General features: G+C 38.3%; 1 protein-coding gene across 3 annotated transcripts in view; it reads right to left on the bottom strand.

Moving 5' to 3' along the window:
* The window catches only part of RASA2 (RAS p21 protein activator 2), a 97,225-nt gene that overhangs the window by 58,244 nt on the left and 15,679 nt on the right, over positions 1-23,302 (bottom strand). For all 3 annotated transcript variants that reach the window (XM_084753427.1, XM_084753428.1, XM_084753429.1), the window contains exons 2-4: positions 19,771-19,888; positions 15,151-15,254; positions 11,619-11,713 (exon numbers count right to left, since the gene is read on the bottom strand). In XM_084753427.1, the coding sequence (XP_084609553.1) occupies positions 11,619-11,713; positions 15,151-15,254; positions 19,771-19,888 (317 nt within the window). The remainder of the gene's footprint in view (positions 1-11,618; positions 11,714-15,150; positions 15,255-19,770; positions 19,889-23,302) is intronic.

The raw sequence follows: 23,302 nt of genomic DNA, 5'->3' as shown, positions 1-23,302 counted from the left end.
TCACTGTTCCTGCATGTAGCATCCACAACCTTTGCTTTTCATGATTGGCCTTGAAGGTCTAAACTATGTACTAATTTCTAGTATTCCTCACCTGGAACTTTTCCTGTCATGCCAGCATATGTGTGGTACTTAGCTAGAAAGGCAGTTTGCACAACTGAGCAATTTCTGCATGTTAAAGCAGTTTCATTATTTTAACACACACACACATTTTTATAGTACTTCCAAAAGCAATAAAAACCAATAAAATAGAGAAAAAAGTATTCATAATTAAAACCACAGCACATAATCCTAGAGATAAAAAGATATCTAATGAAATTCTACCAGGAATTAGTATCATTGACTCAAAGTCATCCTAGTATGTTAGTTACTCCTACTAAACGGTCAAGAGAGCATTCCTTTGGAATTAGTAACATAATTTGCACATTAATCAGGTCAAGAAAATAATGAAGACAGAACAAGCAGACACGTATTACTAGGGAGGAACACTAGAATTAAAGGACATTTTGGTAGAAATTAAGGACATTATAATTTATAAGTAATAAACCTACCTAATTGTCCACTGAAATGATCAATTTATTATTACTGTATGTGTGGCCACAGGCATGCCACGGTCTACTGAAATGATATATTTATTATTACTGTATGTGTGGCCACAGGCATGCCACGGTGCTGTGTGGGGATCAGAAGGCAACCACGTGCAGTCTGTGATCTCCGCCACCTTTACATGGGTTCTGGACATAAAACTCAAGTTGTAAGATTTGTGTCACAAAATGTTTTACCCACCGAAGCATCTTGCCAGCCCTCATTATCTACTTTCATTAAAAGATGATAGTTAGCTTCAAAAAAAATTACAAAGATGTGGTGTAAAATGTTAACTTGAACATATAAATATATGTGCAAATTACTACACCAGTATCCACCCAGATACTGAGTATTTACCTGTGGTTGGTAGGATACCAACCTAGACTTTGAAATTTTCTACTGTTTGAAATGTTTCTACTACTGTTTTGCTTTAGTAAAGAAAGTGAATGTAAATTTTAAATTACACAAAGCTGTTTTTCAGTGTTAAAAAGGCAAATCTGCACTGAATGTGGTGGCATACACCTGGAGGCCAAGGCAGAAAGGTCCAAGTCTGAAATCCACCTACACTATATAATTAATCATTGTCTCAAAAAGAAAGAAAAAAAGAAAGAAAAAAAATTAAGAAAAGGCAAATCTGTGATCATTTTAGAAAAATGAAGTCTTCCCTGATTATTTCCAAATAAAGGTCAGGGGAGGGGTAATCAAAAGATAAACTGCTTTAAATTTTCTAAAACTGAGCAAAGACTAAGTCACAGATTCAAAAACTTCAAAACCACGTAAGTTGGATAAAAAAAAAAGAGAAGCATATAAAGGCACTAGTAAGACAGGTAAAAAGATAAAAAGAAACCTTAAAGCAGCTACAAACACACACACACACACACACACACACACACACACACACACACACACACACACACACACATATCCTGGTATCAAAAGAATGCATGGAAATTTGTGCACAGTTTGGAAAAACAGATACTCAGGCAAAACACAATGCATAAAGACAAAATCTCACATTTATATAGTCTTTAAATCATAAAACACTTAAATACTAATATTAATAATTTCCTCATTTAAAAAACTCAGTATGTTTAAGGGCTGATGAGACTCCTCTGTGGTTAAGAACTCATATTAATGGTGATTTTTTTTCTTTTTGACAAAAAGATTTTCTTCTCCTTAAACAATTTAATAATGAGATAAAGAGCAGGGCACGATGCCACATATAATTAGTTCCAGCACTAGAAACAAGCAGTTCTCTGAGTTTGATGCCAGCCTGGTCCACACAGTTGAGTTCCAGACCGGTCAGGACTACACAGTGAGACCTTAGTTCAAAAAATAAAATTAAGGCCCCTGGCAATGGGCAAAGAGACATCTTATTGGTGTTATCATCAGTGGGGGGCAGAGCAGATGGTAGTCATTTGTTCATCATAGCTTGATGTCTAGCATGGTGGTCAAATCTGTCTCATGCCTAGGATTCATAAAAACCAAACTCAAATCCAGGCAGCATAGTGCAGGATTTGGAAGACAGACAGACCTGTGGACCACCATGCCACCCACCCACTTGCCACCATGCCACACAGCAAGAATGGAGGGTATCATCCAGCAGCTCCCAAGCCATGTGGCCAGCCTGCAGTGGGGTCACCCCAATGTGCAAGTGTGTGATGATCAGATGGGAGAGAAGGAGAAGTGGAGCAGCTTAAGCATCATGAATAGATGAAACTGGAGACTCTGGGGTGGAGAGGAGTAGCCTATTGTGCGTGTTTAGTCCACGGTGAGTCCAAGTCCAAGCTGCTGCCTAGGGCCATGTCAAGTCTGTAGTTATGCAGCATCAGGGGTTGGTGTAGATGTCCACAGCACATAATACCATTAGAGAACATAGAGGCATCCCTGGCAGCCACTGGGGACCACATAGATATCCAGGGGCTGTGCATAATTGGCCCTGCTCTTCTCTGGATGCAGAGTTCTGGAGAAGTGGCCCCATCTCTCACCAGAGGCAGCACTTGGGAGAGTGAACCCTGCACCTCACCTAGGCAGCACAGTGGAACTGGCCCTGGTGATGGGGGTGGGGTGAGCCAGCCCTGAGGGCTTGAGTGTGGGAGAGCTGACCCTACCACTTATCTGTTGTGAGGTAGTGTGGGTGCAGGAGTGATGTCCTACCCTCTTGCCCCTTATCACCTGCATAGTTGGGAGAGCTAGCCCTGAGGTCATGAGGGCGGGAGAGCTGGCACTGCCCCTTGCCAGCTGTGGCAATCGGGAGAGTGGGCCCTGCCCCTTACCTGGGCAACATGGTGTAGCTGGCCCTGATGGCAAAGGCACTGGTGAGCCAGCCAGAAAATGTGAGAGTGAAAGAGCTGGCACAGTCCCTCAGAGGCTGCAGCACTTGGGCCCTGCATCTTGACTGGGCAGCACAGTGGAGCTGGCTCTGTAGGCATGAGTATGGATAAGCCACCCCCAAGGGCATGAGAAGAGTAGAGATGACCCTGTCTCCTGCCAATGCTGGCATTTGATGGCCTAGCTAGAGCAGTGCTGGGGAGCTCACCATGGTGTTGCAGATAAGGGAAACCTGGCATGCTACCACCCAGGCCCAGATCTAAGACTCTTAATTGGGCCACCCCAAAATCTGTATCTTCTGAAAATGGTTGTGACTTGTGAAAAGGCCAGTCCTGCTGACCCAAAGCTATAGGATCTCCATGACACCAGGCAACAACAACAGGATAACTGCTAGGAGTCCTGATGAGGAGCCATGATGTACATGGAATGCATGATATGACACTTATGAAGAATCAATAAAAAAGTTTAAAAAACGGGGCTGGAGAGATGGCTCAGCAGTTAAGAACACTGACTGCTCTTTCAGAGGTCCTGAGTTCAATTCCCAGCACCCACATGGTGGCTCACAACCATCTGTAATGTGATATGAGGCCTCTTCTGGGATGCAGGGGTACATGCAGGCAGAGCACTGTATACATAATAAATAAATGAATCTTTTTAAAAAAAAGTTTAAAAAAATTTAAAAAGATAGAATAGTTTATTTCTGCTATTTTCATTATATAAATTATAAATGAAATGAAGTTTTAAAATCAACTATAATAATAAATTATGCTTTTGTATTAATGATACCTTTACACGGTTGTTTGAAACAATAAACCAAAGACCATTAACAAAAGGTATGTACCAATCAATAACTTATGGTATGATCCAGATGATCAAGATTATCCTGTTGGTTAGGATTTACTAAGTAACTGCATCAAAAGGACATAACTAATATTACAGCTGGCATAACATCTGGGTTTGCTGTCTGTACAAGTTGTGTGAGACACCACCCATAATTAAGTCTTATGTAAAGTATGTTCTTTATCACAGTACCCAGGAAAGAAAGAATGAAACAATGCTTTAAAGCTGTGAGTTCCAGTATCTTACAGCTAAGAGGGTAGCTGTACTAACATTATTTGTATAGAAGAAAATGCAGGAAAAGGACACCAAATGTGGCCAACTGACAACCAGCACCATAACCAGGACTGCTACCTAAGGAAGAGAGTGCTTCAAAAAAATCAAAGAGGCGGTCAGCCAGAATCAAGACCTGATAGAAAGTCAGGGAAAGGAAGGACTGGGAATGTCCGTTGGTTAGTGGCATGTCGTAAGTAGGAAGAGCCATTACTGTTCCCTTAGCCACCCTGTGGGGATGGAAGGCACATTACAATGAGTTAAGAAGAAAATGATTCAACTTAGAGGAGAAAACGACCAAAAAACAAAACCAGAAGCAAGAAAAAAGATTGTGTCTTGTTAGATAGGTAGAAATGGGGTTAAAGAAATGGCTGAGAAGTTATAAGCCCTCACCACTCTTGCAGAAGATCCAGGTCTGAATCCCAGCACCCACATGGTGGGCAACTCTGTCCTAGGGGATCTGATGCCCTCTTTTGACTTTTGTGAGTTTTGCACAAGTGTTGCATATAATACACTCAGGCACAGACACATACAGATTAAATAAATAAACATTTTAAAAAATTCTGTCAAGGAGCTGAAGACATGCCTCAGCAATTAAGATCGCTGTTTTTGCAGAGGACCTGGGTTCAAATCCCAGAGCCCACATGGGGTTTCACAAGTTCCAGGGGGTCCAATACCTGGCTTCTGCAAGCGCTATGTACACATATGGTCCACACATACATGCAGACAAAACATCCATACACATAAAATGATTTTTTAGTTAGAATTCTATCTAAAAAGGTAGAAAATGTACTCATTAAATACTGTTACCATGAACTTCTGAGAAGAAAATAGTAACTTCAATAAGAAAGCAACAAAGTAAAGAGCTAAAATCAGTAATGATTTGAGTTACAAATACTAATTGGTGGTAATGAAAGAAAATCAAACAACTCCCTGCCCTGAGATAAAGATATCAATCATTTCATCCACTCAATCCCCTAGACAAACAGGCCTAAACCAAACTCTAGACTGTACTGCCCTGCAATGCTTCCTCCAACCACATCAAATGCAACCTCCAAGACTTCAATGGACAGTGACCCAAAGTTAGCCAACTTCTCTCTGCAAATTGCGAGTCAGTTCTTGGAGGACTGGGAGGCTATCCGGACACAGGGCTCAAAGATGACTATGGATGGCATTTTAAAAGAGTCAGTAAGAGAGTAAACGCACAGAAACAAAGGAAGAGATATGTACTCTCATTAGACATACAAAAAGAATGGGTGAGATCATATCTTTCAGACTCTTTAAATGTGGCGGGGAGACAGCTCAGTTGGTAAAGTGTCTGCCACGCATGCAAGAGGATGAGCTTAATCCTCACCAGCAACCTAGAAAAACGGGTGTGTAGAAAGATGGGTGTCTAATGACATTCTAAGTATTTGCCCTTATACTAGTGCTCATCCTGCACATCAAGGGAACTTCTCTCTGCAACGGAGTAAGATGATTAAAGAAACCACAATCAACAAAATGCAAGGTTGTGTAGCCCAGTCCCAACAGATGCATCTACAATATGATTCCTACACTAAAGGCTTGGGGATTATTCGGGGGAGGGTAAAAGAGTGTGAGCCAGAGGATCAGGGACTCTGCTATTAAATTGTGTCTCCTAGTAATGTCAGAAGGTACACCCACAAAGTTTCACATGACCCCTTAAACATAAAGTGGAACAAGGATGACTATAGACATGCTACTGTGAGTTAGGGTAAGGGTAGTCCTGGAGACCACAATCCTTCACAAAGAACTAGAGCCACCTCAGGAATGCAGGGAGAGAGACAGTCTCCCTCAGGGAAGAGCACACCAACTGGTTATCTGATACCAAGTGGTCAGCCATGAAAATATACATAAAAGCAGCATTATATAAATTGAACAGGTTATAGTTATGCACTTAAGAACATATGTACAGGGCTAAAGAGATGGCTCAGAGGTTAAGGGCACTATCTGTTCTTCCAAAGTTCCTGAGTTCAATTCCCAGCAACCACATGGTGGCTCACAATCATCCGTAATGAGATGCCCTCTTCTGGCGTGCAGACAGAACACTGTATATATAATAAATACGTACATTAAAAAAAAAGAATATATGTATATGCATTAAAAAAGAATATATGTATACACACACGTGCACAGGCACACACATGCATGTGCATGTGTACACACACACACACACACACACACACACACACACACACACACCCCTACCTACCTACCTACACCTACCAACGATTAATGAAAAAAGAAGCCATGAATTTGAAAAAAGAGCAATGAGGGATATATGGGAGGGCTTGGAACAAGAAAAGGGGAAATCATATAATTATATTTTAATCTCAAAAAAGAAAGAATTAAAAAAAAAGATGGATGTGGTATTGTGCTCTTGTAATCCCAATGCTAGGGAAGCAGAGATAGACAGATCCCTGGGACTCACTGACCAGCAAGCCTAGTAATTAGTGAAGTCTAGGCCCCAATGAGACTCTGTATCAAAAAGCAAGATAAAGTATTTTGAGGGGTGATACTCAAGGTTATTGTCTGGCCTCTGAATGCATAAGCTCACATGTACATAAGCACCTACACACGCAATCCTCCCCCTCCCTTCCCCCAACAAAATTTTTTTCAAGTATATAGTTATTTAAAAGAGAATGAAAAAAGAAAACATTAACTATTCATTGTGCAAAATAAAAGGTACAAAGCCATAAACATGAAAACAAAGAAACTAATGAGTGGACCTTAGTTCCCATCCACCTTACAGTATGCTCTGCTGCCGAGTTGGAGCCTACTGCTAAGGATGAAAACTACACACAGTGTTCATTCATCAAATAAAAACTAACATTTTCTGTGGCAGTCAACCGTCTTAGGAGAATTTAAAGTCATTTCCAAGATCATTTTTAACTGATGTAAACTTTTATCTTGTCTGGGATTGTTAGAACCTAACCTTCAATGCCTAGTAACTATTGGAGCTCACATTCCCAGGGAAGTTCCTGTGATTTGACTTCAAAAAGCTCCCTAGGAACATTCTTTTTTTAATAATGTATTCAGATTACATCCTGATTGTTATCCCCTCACTTGTATCTTCCCGTTCCCCCCCCTCACCCTATTCCCCTCCCCTAGGCCTGTGACAGAAGGGGACCTCCTCCCCCACCATATGACAGCCTGCTTCCCCTTCCTCTGAGTGCCACCAGGCCTCCCCACCAAGGGGAAGTGGTCAAACAGGGGGCGTCAGAGTCAGTCCCCACTCTCCATACAACTGTGGAGAGTGCACTGTCCATCGGCTAGATCTGAATAGGGAGTGTAGGTTTACTGCATGCACTGCCCTTGGTTGGTACAGCAGTTTGTGCAGGCCCCCTGGTCCAGATCCATCAGCCTTGATGGTCTTCCAGAGGAATCTCCATCTCTGATCTCAAGCTGTGCTACAGAGCAACAGCAATTACAGCAGCATGGTACTAGCACAGCAATAGGTTGGTTGATCGCTGGAATCTAATCGAAGACCCAGAAATAAATCCACACACCTATGGACACTTGATTTTGACAAAGAAGCCAAATCCATACAATGGGAAAAGGATAGCATCTTCAACAAATGGTGCCTGTCTAAATGGATGTCTATATGTAGGAAAATGCAAGTAGATCCATATTTATCACCATGCACAAAACTCAAGTCCAAGTGCATTAAAGACCTCAACATAAAACCAGATACACCAAATCTGTTAGAAGAACAAGTAAGGAAGAGCCTTGAACTCACTGGCACAGGAGACAACTTCCTGAACAGAACACCAACTGCCCAGGCTCTAAGGTCAACACTTAATAAATGGGACCTCATGAGGCTGAGAAGCTTCTGTAAGGCAGGACACTGTCCTAGGAACTTTCTAATGCACCGCCTAGCCCACTAATTTGGGTAGGCTTCTTATATTTTGATGCTACCTAAGTGAGTCTCCTCATCTGTTGAATTCTTTTTATAACTGACGGGTACATAGCACTGAAACACAGTACAGCGCTGTGATCAGGAGTCAGACAGATCTCCAACACAATCAGTTTTGGTGACTGGAGAAGTCACTACAACTTTTAATCCTATTAAAATAATCTGTAAAATGAGGTTACTATTACATAGTGCTACTATGGACCTTAAATGAGATAATATATACTAAATCTCACTACTGTACTTGGTACATGCTTTCATAATTGCTAAAAATAGTTATTAGATTGAGTTCCAGCTAAATTCGATCTTGCTGCCTTCTAAATTGTCATCTACTTTTATTTTTATGCAGGGTACACAAACATTAACAGAGTGGGTGGGTCTGTATTAACTGAGGGCTGTTTTCATATCTTTTATATCACAAGGTTAATGTGGTATTCTGAAATTGGTTTGTAGCTAAATAATAATATTTCCAATGATAGCATATTATTCTGAAAAGTATTATCCATCCCTCCTACCTCCTAAAGCATTCTTCTTTTAAAATCTATTTTAAATACTGGGTAAATCTTTCTAATTACCACTTAAGATAAAAGTTCTTGAAAGGTTAATGACTAGTGGCCATGAAGCAAATAGTAGTAAAATTTTAAATGCCAACACTATACAGAAAACTTAAATGCTACTTCAAATATTTTCATAGTGCAGAGGTGACAGTTTTATATATACACTGTCAAATAAAAGTTTGTGCCACAGTATTATTTTCTAATATCATCTCCAAGAATTACATAAAGAACATATACAATTCTACATTTCCGAATCAAATCCTTAAATCCTCCAGAAAAATTTATGCTGGTTATTAAGAATGCACTTAATAAATAAGCTATAATAAACCTCCTAATTCCATTTCAGATGAAAATCTCAAAGCCTTTTGTTATCTTTCCTTTTATTCAAATTATTAGAAACATCATATGGGTACAGTGGTGTGTGCCTATAATCCCAATGCTAGGGAGCTTTGTAAGGTAGAAGCCAGTCTCAGTTTAACAGTAAGCACCATCTCAAAAAAGGTTAACACCATACCAGTTTCTCATGTGGGTTGTAGATGGAAAATGTATTAAATCACATGTTAAAATTAAAAAGTAAATGGGTAATTTGGTAAGGTTATATTAGAAAGCCACCTGTGTTGACTAGTTTTATGTCAACAAGCTAAAGTTACTTGAAAAGAGAAAACTTCAATTAACATCCTCCATAATATCCATCTGTAGAGCATTTTTTAAGTTAGTGACTGGTGCGGGAAGGGCCCAGCCCATTGTGGGTGGTGCCATCCTGGGCTGGCGGTGCTGGGTTCTATTAAGAAAAGGAGGCTGAGCAAGCCATGAGGGGCAAGGCAGTAAGCAGCACTCCTCCACGGCCTTTGCGTCAGCTCCTTCCTCCAGGCTCTTGTCCTGTTTGAATTCCTGTCCTGACTTTTCTCAAAGGGGAAGTGTAAGCTAAATAAACCCTTTTCTCTTCAACCTGCTTTTAGTCATGGTGTTTCATGCTAGCAATAGGAACCAGACTGGTGATAATAAATTTACATTTGTATAGAAACTAACAGGTTTTGGTTGGTTGGTTTGTTTTAAAGACAAGAGTTTATGCAGCCTGGCTGGCCTTAAAATCCTGCCTTCACTTCCTAGGTGCTGGGATTACAAATCTGCACCACAAAGTTCAATTTCTGTGGTACTGGAGATCGCACCCAAGGATTTGCAATCACTAACCAAACACTACCAACTGAGCTACAACCCATAGTTTTAAAGTATTCTCAATCCATATGATTCAGGTATGGTGAATTTTATCCTCATTTTACAGAAATGAAGCTCAAAGTCATGTAAGTAACCATAGAAGAACACCAAAAATGTCCTGGCTTCTAATTGCAGCCCACTCTATTTCCTCCCAGTGCTCACCTGGGTCACTGACAATGTTCTACTATTGGGATCTGAATGACACTTACTGTCAAATGGAAAGAAAGGATATTATACAGTGGTAAAGAAGATAAAACAGAAAAAGTTCTTGGCTATACTTTGTACTTAAGGGATTTTAACACACAATACTAATATTTTTGGAGAATTTAATTATAGACATTACATAAGACGTTATGAAGAAATGGAGACACACTATCTATAAAGGATCTGTGGGTATGCTTTCCCCTTGTCTTAAATTTCTGCTTGAGTCCTAAAGTCAAATTATAGCCTCCTTAGGAAGCAAAGAATCCTGCATGCAGTTATGTCCTTGCAAATGGGTTCACAATCTACATATTTAATAAATCGGGTTACAAAAAGAAAAGACTTCTTTAGAAATAATTTCTAAGTCATAGAAAAGCTTTTTAGAAACTTCAACTACTTGGCTAAAAATACATTTCTGTTCACATGCAGAATCTATACAAGACCTTTTATTTTGGCAGGCAGAAAAAGAATAGATTAACAAGCATCACGATACCCTTTCAATAAGAAGAGATGAACAGAAAGGGGAGGCAGGAGTGAAGGTTGTGCATTGCAGAGTCAAGCATGGTTTAAATAAGTAGCATTTTTTCCAAAGTCTAGTTTATTAGAAGTGGAATAACAACATCCAAATGAGAATGAATAAAATCCGACTTCCATGTATTCCCCTACAGTTAGAGTTAATAAAACACATCTTCTCTTTCAAAATGTTTACCTCTTTTTAAAAAATCAATAGTTTGCTATTAGGACTCAGGAGTGAAGCAACTGTCCTCTTGCTGAGGATGGCAACACACATGTATAATCCCAGTACTTAGAAGGCAGAAGCAAGATGGTAAAGGATTCTAGGATGGCCTGGCCCACACAAAAAGACCCTGTTTACAACAAACTTTTCAATAAAAGCCTCATAAATAAATAAATAAACAAAACTTCAGGCAAGGCATGGTAGTACACACTCTTAATCTCAGCATTAATCCTAGTACTGGAAGGCAGAGGCAAGCAGACCTCTACGAGTTCTAGGCCCACCTAGGCTACATATTGTTACAGGACAGCCAGGACTAAGAGACCCTTGTCTCAAAAACAGAACAAAACAAAACAAACAAAAACAAAAAAACCCTAAATTCCTAAACTCATATATGTATGTATGTATATGTATATATATGTATATACACATTATTTTTCTTATAATTATCAATGTACATCAATTGAACTTATTAATGGATTTCAATATATTTGTATATTGTACTTTGCTCATAGCTACTTTCTTTAAATATGTTTGTTAGACTATTATTTTGTGGTTAACTTCTCTATGGACAAATGTATATACGTGTATGTGTATAGATGTCATGCACATGTGTGGAGGTCAGAGGTGAGAGTTGGTTCTCTCCTACATTTACAGGGGTTCTGGGAATCGAACACAGGTCATCAGGCTTGGTAGCAAACACCTTTACCCAGTGAGCCATCCCACCGTTCATATTTAAAAAAAAAATACACACACACACACACACACACACACACACACACACACACATCCGAATGGAAAAACCTTTTCCTCCCAGCTCTCTACTACTCAAAGGTCAACAGTGTTCGGTATTAGAATTGAAAATAAGACATAACAAGTTCTGACAGTATAAACTAGTATAATTGGTTGGTTTTCACTTTTTTCTGTAGGGTACAATCTCTTGTATTATTTACCTTACCTGAACTTCTGAATTTGAGTCAATAGGCTGCAGTGAAAACCAAGTTTCTTTACCACTATGATTACACAAGTCTTCTTTTTTGATGGCTACTTTTCCTACAGAAAATAAATAAAATGATGAGAAAACATATTTTATATACTCTTATAATTCATAAGCCCTGTTATCTATTTTGTGGAAAATACTTTAGAATAATTTGTATCTGTTGAAATAAAAATCTTCCACCAATTTTTTTAAACAGGATGTTGCTATGTAGCCCTGGCTGGCCTAGTACTTGCTATATAGCCCAAGATAGACTTGAACTCATGGCAATCCTCCTGCTTCAGCCTTCTGAGTGCTGAGATTATAGAATTTAAAAATCTGTTTCTATAAAGTTTTTTTCCTCCTATACTTTAAAGAAGAAATGTCTTATTTCTGCTTGCCCATTGGCAGACCCCTTTGTGGGTCATTCTGAATCAGGGCACTACAAAAACTCAGTTGGACTTTAATATAACTATGGATTTTAGTACTTAGATTAGTATTTTACTAGTACATTCAGTATAAAAAACAAAATGAAAATGGCAATGTACTATGATTTTTCAGGCTCTGCACACTCTGGATGAAATGTATGTGCTGGCTAATTGTGAGCAGCTACATTTGCATTTAGCAAGAGGTTCTATGGCCCAAGTAAGTGAAAGGACAAACAGTATCACCTATTAGTAACAAAAATGAAAAGCACCTCAAAAATCATCTTATTAAAATTTAACTTATAAAAACATTACTAAGCTGGTTATACTGCTTAAATTAACATGTTTTTTAAAAATCAAGACAGATTTCTAATGCATTTCTGTCTCTCAGGGAAAGATAATGAATGCACCATGAACAAAATAGTATAAAGCAAGGAAGAAACAAATGATCTTCACATAAAGTATTTGCCATGTTGGTGCAAAGCACTTCCTTCCTCAATGCAAGCTTTAAGCAGCAGATATAGTTTTGCATATGACTAACCATTCAAAGACTGCACAAAAGTTCCAACAAAGGAGATATGTGGTAGTTTAAAAGCAACTCATTTTTCCCCTTACTTAAAAAATAACTACTTTCCTTTTAAGTATGCCAACTGTATGTTTTATCTTTTTGCTTATGACATCTTGCTTTTAGTTCAACAGTTGAAAACATTAAGGAAATTATAAAGAATTTTTCATATGAAGATGCATCAACTTTTAGATATGAAGTGAAAAAAGATAGAAAAACAAACATAACAACTTATATTTAACTTTATTCGGAAAGCATGTGGTGATTATACAATTACAGGATATACTTAAAAAACACACTTTGTGCTTTTCTCATTTTCACAAATATTTTATCTTGATAATCCCAGCACAAGGCCAGCCTGGTCTAACAAGGACCCTATAGAAAGAAAGAAAGAAAGAAAGAAAGAAAGAAAGAAAGAGAGAAAGGAAAAGAAAAGACACATAAATAAATAAATAAATTAATTAATTTGGAGAAAAGCTGCCAAGAACAATATACAAAGCTTCTATTTTCTTTATCCAGAGTTTCTAAAATCTTATCATTTTTATCATATGTTGCTCTTTCTCTTTCTGATTAATACATATTAGTAATTAATATATATCTATCAATAGATAGACTCTTTCTCTGAGCAATTAAAAAATAGGTTTTAAATACAATGCATTTTAAAGCAAGAAATTTGTGGCACATGCCTTTAATCCCAGCACTCAGGAGACAGAGTCAGGCAGATCGCTGTGAGTTTGAGGTCAGCTTCATCTACAAAGTGAGTCCAGGACAGCCAGGGCTCTATTACACAGAGAAATCTTGTCTCAAAAATCAAAAATAAAAACAAACAAAACAAACAAAAAAGAAAAAAATTTATGATATGTGTCTTACACTTTAATAATCAAGTTGTTACTTTAACTTTTTAAGACTATATTACAATTTTATGTTTATCTCTATAGTTATAACTTAGAACTCAACCTACAGATGTATAATTTAAAGAAAAAGTTTAAATATACAATTAGATTTTTATTAGAAAGGCAACTGTAGTAATAATACTATGCAAAGGAGACCTGCTGAAAATCCAATCAACCTACAAACACAGGAAAGTTAAACATAAAACTTTAAACTTCTGAATCTGTTTTCTTTTAAATATTTTGAGTGAAATATAAAGATAAAAAAATCTTTATGGGGCTGGAGAGATGGCTCAGAGGTTAAGAGCACTCACTGCCTACTCTTCCAAAGGTCCTGAGTTCAATTCCTAGCAACCATATGGTGGCTCACAACCATTTCTAATGAGATCTGGTGCCCTCTTCTGGCCTGCAAGCAGACATGCAGGCAGAATACTGTAAACATAATAAATAATCTCTTTAAAAAAAAAATCTTTGTGATAGCTAGAACTTTAGAAAGTGCCACTAGGAAAATGTACTTCAGGAGTTGTTGTTGTTCAATTTTAAGATGATAAATGAAGGGAAAACTGAATTTATTCTAAAACTGAATGTGCACATTGATTGCTACGTATACAATATAGGCATTAACTAAACGAAGCAGTACACATACTTATAACCTTAGCACTCATGAGGCTGAAGCAGGAGACCTGTGATCTCAAGGCCAGCCTGGGCAGGGCAGGGTGGAGAGGAAGGGAAACAGATATGAATGTCTCTCATTTACATTTTTATATATATTCATATGTAAATGAATTAATGAAGTTGTCCTACACACACACACACAGAGAGAGAGAGAGAGAGAGAGAGAGAGAGAGAGAGAGAGAGAGAGAGAGTAAGTCCTCAACTTTAAAAGGAAGAGTTTTAATATTTTTCATTTGGAACCTTATTGCTTTGGAACCTATTTCATTTGGAACCTCATGCCCACATCCTGTAAAGCACACTGGTACTGTTATATACAGTGATTCAATTTCCATGATGCCTCAACTTAAGCTTATTTAACCAAATGTGCCTAAAAGCTACATAGGAATTCATCTTTCCTAGTACATCTTTCAGATCACAGGAAATACACCTGATACAGGGGTCTTCCCAGGCCCTGCATACAACAATTCAGAAGCAAATTATCTTATGTCTTATGTTTTTAAACTACAAAATGCTTTTCTTAAAATTAATATTTGATTTTTAATAAAAGTATTTGTTTCATTTTCTTTTTTTCTAGATTGCAAGTCTGACTCTGCAATCTGAGGTTCCCAAGATAGCCTCAAACCCATAGCAATCCTTCTGCCATAATCTCTTGGTACAAGTGTGAACTTCTATACCTGGTGATTTTTACTTGAAAAACAAGCAAGTATCAAAGGCAACTTTGGAAAATCTTTATTATTTATAGCTAGTATGGAAAAATATATAATATTTGGCCAGCAAAGACCTGCCCACAGGATATCATTTAAAGTAAATATGTAAAGTAAAAACCAAATGAACATAAAATCTAGGAAAGGATTAGAAATGCTGAACACATATCCTGCAGTTTTCAACACCTTTTTACTTCAGAAAGAATGAACACAACACCAATGTTGTAATTAAAAATAATTATGAATAGTACCTACCAATACGAAGATCTCTTTGTAAAACATTTTTATCATAAACATAAAAAGACAAATACTGGAAAGTTCGTGGAATCTCAAAATAAAAGTCTTCACTGAAATATGGTCTAGAGAGAAAAGAGAAAGCTCATTATGTCAAATAATATATAGTTTACTACCACTATTAAGTAATTCATTACTACTACTATTAAAATGGTACTGTTAAATAATATCATTCAAATTTTACTTTTAATAAACATTAATAAAATTATAAACTAAAATTTTTCATAAAAGAACTTCAAAAATCCAACATTATTCTCAAATTCTATACAAATAAAACTGAACTGAAAAGACCTCAAGTGCCAAGTCAATTCTACACACAGAGCTTTTCACAAAGTCCTATGAACAGAACATCTAGTCACTGCCTGGGCCACCCTCACCTCAAGCAGACCTAACATGAGAACCATGACAATATAAAGTTGTATTGCTCACAAAAATACCTAATATCTAAAATGGGTAATGCTATATAAAACATTTTAAAATGTTTTGTAAGTATTAAACATTAAGTATTTACATTATCTTTCTTGGGTTATTTTTGAATTATATATAACCAAATCTGATCTATGGAGGCTGGTGGCCTTTGGTAAATTTACAAACCTGTGTAGCTTCCACCCCAATCAAAATACTGACCACTGTTACCACCTCAGAAAGTTCCCTTATGCTCCCCATAGCACCTAACACATGCCACAGGCAACTAGTTTTGTGAGGGGTGGTGGTGGGGCCCGGGTGCTAAAGCCTGGGCCTTGTGCAGGTAGGCAAGCGCTCTACCACTCGGCTATATTCTTAGCCACAGGTCAATGCTGAATGTCACTACCTTATTTTTGAGACAGGGTCTCTCCCTGAGCCTGGAACTCGCTGTTTGGCTACAGCGTGCCTACCTAGCCCCCAAGATCTTTCTGCTCCTAAAGACCCAGCTCATTTTCATGCCATTGCACACAGCTTTTTACACAGGTGCTAAGGATCCAAACTCCCCAACCTCAGTGATGTGATTTGTGTATGGTGTACGCCCGTGTATGGTGTACTCCCATGTGTGCATAAACATAGGGGTCAGAAGTGGATGTCAAGCATCTTCTTCCATCTATCTCTACCTTATCTTTTGACACAATGTTTCTAGCTGAACCTGCAGCTCAATGATTTAGCTATACTGACTGGGCAGCAAACCTCAGGGATCCTCTTGGCTCCACATCCTCAGTCCTGGGATTACACCACTGATGTTCCACTTTGACATGGGTGCCAAGTATCCAAACTAAAGTTCTCAATGCTTCCAAGGAAAGCTGGGGAAGAGGCTTAGGAAGCCCCAGCAGCAGTCAACAGCTAACGGAAACGGAAAGCGTTTTCTTCAGTGGAGCAGCCACTGGTTAGCTGCATGTGCTGAAGTAAATAATGCTCTACCCATGCTCATGCAAGCAGCCCTAATGAGACTCAGTGGGTCACACATACAAAACACATGGAAATAGTAGAACGCGTTGGAAGGAATTCAGAGAGTGCGTTTGGGGAGATAAGGAAGGGTATGATTTACAAAGAACGGATTAAAAATAAAACCGATCTCCCAGGAACTTCCCTGCACCCCTGCAACCACCCACCACACAGCCAGTCAACTGAGGAAAGCGTGAGCATTACAGGTTACATCCTAATAGCGAGGAAAATAGCTTTAAACTGTGCTTTCCTGATGGGTAATGGTGCTGGATCTCTTTTCTTGTGTCTCTGAGACATTTGTATATCATTTATGAAATATCCGAGTAGTCTTGTATTTTAGAAACCTTAGTGATTAAGAGTTTTGCTTTTAGAGATATTTAGAAGCAAAATCTCTTAAATCTTTTTAGAATAGTATTTTCTGTTCTATAATTCAAAGTTATAAGAACTGAAAATAAAGACAAAAAATTCAGAAGGTGGAAGAAGTTAGAAAGATCTATAGTGTAGTTACTTTTAGCTGAATGGTTGGTTACAATTTACACAAGTTTTAAGAACATTATAAGAAAATCAAGATGAGGAAGGTTTTTTGTTTTGTTTTGTTTTTGTTTTTACTACAGATTATTGTGCCCTATTCTAGAAGGGAAAACTAAGGGCCATTCAGAATCCAAGAAATATCTAGTCTAGCTAGCTAGTTACACCCTTAAGTGTCTAAAGCACTAACACTGCTACCTTAAAATTATCTTTCAAATTATTTTCTTGTTTTTAAAGGTGGGCAAAGAAATAAAGAAGATTGGGTTCACCACTTTCCACTACACAAACATTCATAAAGGTTAAGGATAAAAAAAATAGCCTAATTCTGGTTATTTTCATATATATGGCTGCATATTACAAACTACAAGTACTCAATTTATGGACAATTACTATTTAATTTTGTTATCACTTATTACCTTGTGATATAAAATTGTTGTAACAAACTGAAACTTAAATAACTTCAGGTCAAAGTCCAGCTGTAATTTTAACTTCCTTCATTATATGACAAATCATTCAGCCTTTCAGTGACATGATTTCATCATTCATAATTGTAAATTTAAAAGCCATTTGTGAATTTGTATGCACAAATGTGAAAAACATCAAGATTCTAAATCAATATGGATATGTGACTTGTAACAAAATCTTTTAAGTTTATTACTCTCAATACTTTGGGGCTACTAAGGAACCATTAGTTTTTGGTTTTGTTTTGAATTGTGTGTACTTTTTTTTTTTTTAAAGGAAGGTACCCATGTGAGGAGAACAACCTAGGGGCGCGGCTCACTCCTTCCACCATGTGGGCTCTGGGTACTGACCTCAAGTTTCAGGCTCGACAGCTGGCACTGTTACCCCTGATCGAGCCACTACAAGGGCTACTTTCAGTTTTATATACTTTTCTTACGAAGAGTTCAAAATTATAAGAACCAAACGACATAAAAGGTGTATGTGAGAGGTATGCCTACATCACCAGCATTTCGAAGGCTGAAGAAGTAGGAGTAAAAGTTCAAGGTCAATCTCAGTTATGTAACAAGACTCTGTGTGGACAGGAAGAAAGGAAAGAGAAGGAAAGGCAAAGAAAAGAAAAAAAGAAAACAGGAAAGGAGACAGAGACAAACTTCAGAGGAAAAGATGGGCAAGTATGGGGGAGGCAGTAACAAAGTACCAACACATACTCCAGAAATCCAATGGAATAAAGCTGTGACAACTGTTTCATTCACCATGCTTGCTTCAACAACTCCTAGAATCCTCTCCTTAGCCTCGGGAAACTATCTCTTCAGCAGTGTGGTGGTGGTGGTTTGGTTTTGTTGCCTTTTTTTTTTTTTCCAAGACAGACTCTATATAGCCCTGACAGGCCTGGGACTTGCTACGGAGATCAGGCTGGCCATAAATTCAACAGAGATCTGCCTGCCTCTGTCTTCCAAGTGCTGAGATTGACAGCGTGTGTCATGACACCTGGTTTTAGCACAGTTCTATATCAGAATTATATCCACAAACACTGCTACTTGACAGAAGAGGCAAATAAGAATTTGCTGTGATACTTTCAAAGGGTAACTAGACTTTCAAAGATGAAAAAATCTACTAAGGGCTTACTCCCTGATAATGCACTAGTAATTAACTTACATGAAGAGTGAGAGTGTGTGTATATGTTCTTGTATATATGTAAATGCAGGGTAAGGGGAGATGTAGGTCAGAGGTTGACATCAGATACCTCTCTCAATCATTTTCTACCTAATTTTTTAAGACAAGGCCTCTTGTTGAACAATTTGGCTACACTGGCTGGGCAGCAAGTTCCTGGGTCCTCCTTCCTCCCTCCATGATCCCAGCACTGGGAAATATAGGTGGGAGCCATTGCATCTGGCTTTCTCACATGAGTGCTAAGGATGTAACACAAGTCTTCCTATTTGTGCAGAAGGTACTTTATCAATTAAGCTCTCTCTCTAGCTTCAACTTGTGTGAACTTTCAGAGCGAATTTACTCTTTGGAGAAATAAAATGATGCACTTTGAGGAAAGCTCAAACAAATAGGCAATATTTAGTCTAGAGAACAGACTGAAATCTTATGACAGTTGTTTTCAAACATTTAAGAACATCACATAAAAGATGGACTAGACTTGTTCTCTAGAAATCTAAAGGACAGAGCTAGGACAACTAAGAAAAAATACTTTCTAAGGCAATGAAAAGCCACATAAAAATAAGTACTTCACTGATGTCATTCTCAGACAGATGAGTAAGCAGAACCCAGAACTGAGCAAGCACTTCACACATGATTGGATGTCATCTTAATAATCATTAATGAATTAAACATAAGCACTTCTGAGTCAGAGCAGTTCAAAAGCCAAGCAGACTGCTTAAGAAGCATGAACTTCTTGGTGACCGAAACATTATTAGGCAGATGCCATATGACCTCTTGCCAGAACTACTGCTAAGGAGCCCAGTGTTGTCAGTTCAGCTTACTGAACATTCAAAGCCTCTTCAAGTGCTTACATTCTGTAATTCTAAAAGTAAATTCATATAGAATAGAAAAATTTTAAATAAAAATATCAGTTTCAAATCAAGAAAGTCAGTATAATGGGAAAAAACTGGAAAATACATAAAACTATGAATGTATATCATATGAATGATAATTTCTAATTTTTCTACCAACCTTAAAGACTTTTCAACAACCTGAGTGCGATAAACTTCTTCCTGGTCCAAATTTATAGTGCAGAAACAATCTCGCATTTTGTTGGGTCCAAGATATGGCAATAAATTTTTTGCTTCATCTGTTGGTACAAAAGTTTAAATTGATGTTAAGTATCTTTACTCATATCACCCAGAGCTTTATATATAAATTCAGTCTGGAAGAAGGCATAATATAGAGTACAGAAAAAAACAACTAGTGATCAGAGAGGGCAAGGTGGTCAAAGGAGACTAGTGAAGACTGAAAAGTGATGAGCCTTTTCTGAGACATATACATGAGGCCACATTGTATCACTGCATCTTCTTCCATGAAAAGGTACTGTCTCCCCATCCTGTCCCACCAGTACCGCCCCTTTACTGAATCAGCCTTAGTTTTCCTTGCTACCAGACTGCTCTCAGGAGCATATACACAATACTTCCCAATTCAAACAAACAAAAGAAGCAAATAACCATCCTAGATCCCACCTCCTCTCCCTTGCTGAACCTGCACGTCACGACTCCTTCTTCAAAACTTCCTCCATTTCTCACTCCCCATTCATTCTTTGCCCTCTCCAACCAGCTTCTAATTCCAATGTGACACTGAAACTGCTTTATCAAGGCCACCAATGTCCAGTGTTCAATCCTGCTCTTCCTATACCCACCCTTGCAGCATAATTTAACAAAGTGAACGTTTTACACGCTCCCGTCTCTTGGATTCCACAACATACTATTTCTGGCTTTCTCAGTTCAATGCTGCAATTGCCTCGGGGCTCAGATCTGGACCACCCCTCTTTTTTCTATAAACCACTGTAGTATATGGTGTTAATGCTACTACCTCCCAGTTCTGCATCTGAGGGTCTGACCTTTCCTCACCCATACTAAATGTATCTTCTGGATGTCCAGTAGATACCTCAAATTTTTATTCTTCTACAAGCTCTTCCCTTGATCTACCACCATTTCCCCCTCTCTCATCATCTTCCTTATACAATCCAGTTCATTAGCAAATCCAGAAGATCTTTAAAAAGACAAAACCTAAAATTCAGTTACTCCTTTCCTTCACTAGTATTACCAAAATCCACGCTGCTGCAACTTTTTGCTCAGACAAGCATGGCAATGCCTTCTGCTTCTACTACTTTCCTACAACTTGTTCTTCACTAAGAAGTATGAAAACAAGATGAACTGCTGGGGATGTTGGTGCATCCCTTTACTCCCAGAAATCAGAGGTAGAGGTGTTGGAGGGTGGTCTGGTTGTTGTCCAAATGAGCAGACTCACATACCCCAAAATGTTGGTAATCTTGCCTAAAGCCTTACTCCTGTTTGACCAATAAAGAGCCAACACATCCAGGCAGGGCAAATGGGAGAGGCGTGCCTAAGGTTCAGGGTGTGTGGGACAGAGAGAATCTGGGAAGGAGACTAGGGAAGAGAAGAAGGAAGGAGGCCATCACGATGGGTGAGGTGGAGTAAGAAACACCTGGCTGGCGTGAACGGAGGATTTGGCCCAGATGAAGAACATTAGCAGGTATTTGGGATTATGGATGGGCGGTAGCTCAACAGAAATGATTAGAAGCAGATGGCATGGGATAAGCGCATGGAGAGATGGGAGGTAGTTTAGGGGCTTAATATCTGCCCTGCCCCAGGTGAATCAAGGCTATTTTAAAATATAACAGGTGTCTGTGTTTTTATTGATGGCGGATTAGAAAATACCCACCATAATAATTACAGGGCTAATAATAAACATTTGTTAGGGTGTTGCTTCTAAATTAACCACAACATAGAGGCATGTGGATCTGTGAGTTTGAGGCCAGCCTGGTCTACAGATAGCGAGTTCTAGGACACCCATAGTTACTACACAGTGAGACCAGGTCTCAAAAACAAAACAAGGTGAACCAACTCCTGAAAGTTGTCCTCTGACCTCTACATTCATGCCACAGTATGTACACACAACCCATCCCTACCCTACGCATGCAATAAATAAGTTCTTTCAAAGAAAGAAAGTGGGGTAGCTTTGTAAAGGAAAGAACATTAATCACCCTAAAAATGCTGAGATCAGGTCTCTTCTCTTTAATTAAGCATTCAGAAAGTCACTGAAGAACAGCTCTTCTGATGAAGGTTTGGGTCTTTCTGTTTAGATTTAGAACTAAAGCCACTAAAGCCAGCATGTGGCTAAAGTCTACCAGAAACTTAAGAAGCATTTACAAAAATTCAGTAAACAAATAACTTTTAAAACTTTAAATAAGGAAACCAAAAGGCCAGGTATGGTGGTGCATCTCTTTAGTCCCAGCCAGCACTCAAGAGGCAGAGGCAGGAGGATGAGTTTGAGATCAATGTGGTCTACTTAGGGAGTTCCATGCCAACCATGGCACAGTGAGACCCTGCCTAAAATAAAGGAAAAAAAAAAAGAGTAAATGGGAAAGCACCAATAAAATATTCACTACTATTAAATTTATCATTGGAAGCCAGAAAAAAAAAGGAAATTACCACTGCTTAACCTTTACATAAACAAAAGTTATGCTCATCTCAAGTAAATCAGAATCAGCGAATCTCACCTTGTAAATGATTCCCAAACTAAATAAAAGAGGATGGCGTTTACAAGTGAAGCAGTTCCCAAAAGGAAAATAGTAAAATATCAGAATCCTATCTTCATCTGAAGCTCACCCTTCTCCGGTTCTCTATCCCCTATCCCTTCTCTCTCCCTACAGGGCCTTTTTATTTATTTATTTTTTTAGGAAATTCTATTTTCATTGGTCAAACTTCTCCAAACTCTCCTTTGCCTCTGCATAACACAACGGATTTGTTTTAAAACCAAAGTTCATGTACACCATTAAACAAGGCATGGAAAAAAAATATATATTTATAAAAATAACACCAAAAAACTAGAATTAAGACTACTTAATTAACTCAGGGTCCGTGGCCCAGGATTCGTAATTGTTTTATTCATGTTAAGCATTGTTTAGAAAATAATGCTGCAATAATGTGCATATAATCTACCAATCCCACCTCCCAAGAGGAAACATGGGTTATTTTGTCTGTAGAATCTAACAAAATTAACATTGTCAGATATTTACTTAGAATAATTAAAGGCCAGGCCTTATACAGTATAAAGAAATGCACCCAGCATCACTTTCTATAAAGACAGTTTTCCTAACATGCTTTTTTTTTTTCACTATTTACCACTGGTTGAAGTTCAAATAAGCTATGCTGAAAAGTAATTCAGCCAATCAATGCCCACTTTTCCAAAACAATCACAAGAATATGTTTTGTAAGCTATCAGGATTTTAAACTGTACAATAGTGACTGTCTGTTTATAAAGAGCACTAGGCAATGGTTAGAGCATTAAAGCACTGCTGCATCTGTTACATCTCGAAGCGGAAGGAGAAGGTGTGAACAGCACACACGACACCATCAAGCTACACAGAACGCAAAGGTGAGCACCTTTGAAGCTTGTACGTTCTCACAGATGGTCCTACTAGCTCTAGGCAACCTTATGAATCACAAGCCAAAACCACCCGTCCTCTAAC

Source organism: Acomys minous (assembly GCF_964271855.1).
Source record: "Acomys minous genome assembly, chromosome: 13".
Lineage (NCBI taxonomy): Eukaryota > Metazoa > Chordata > Mammalia > Rodentia > Muridae > Acomys > Acomys minous.
Note: the sequence above shows the minus strand (reverse complement) of the source record. Positions and strands in the feature narration are given on the sequence as shown.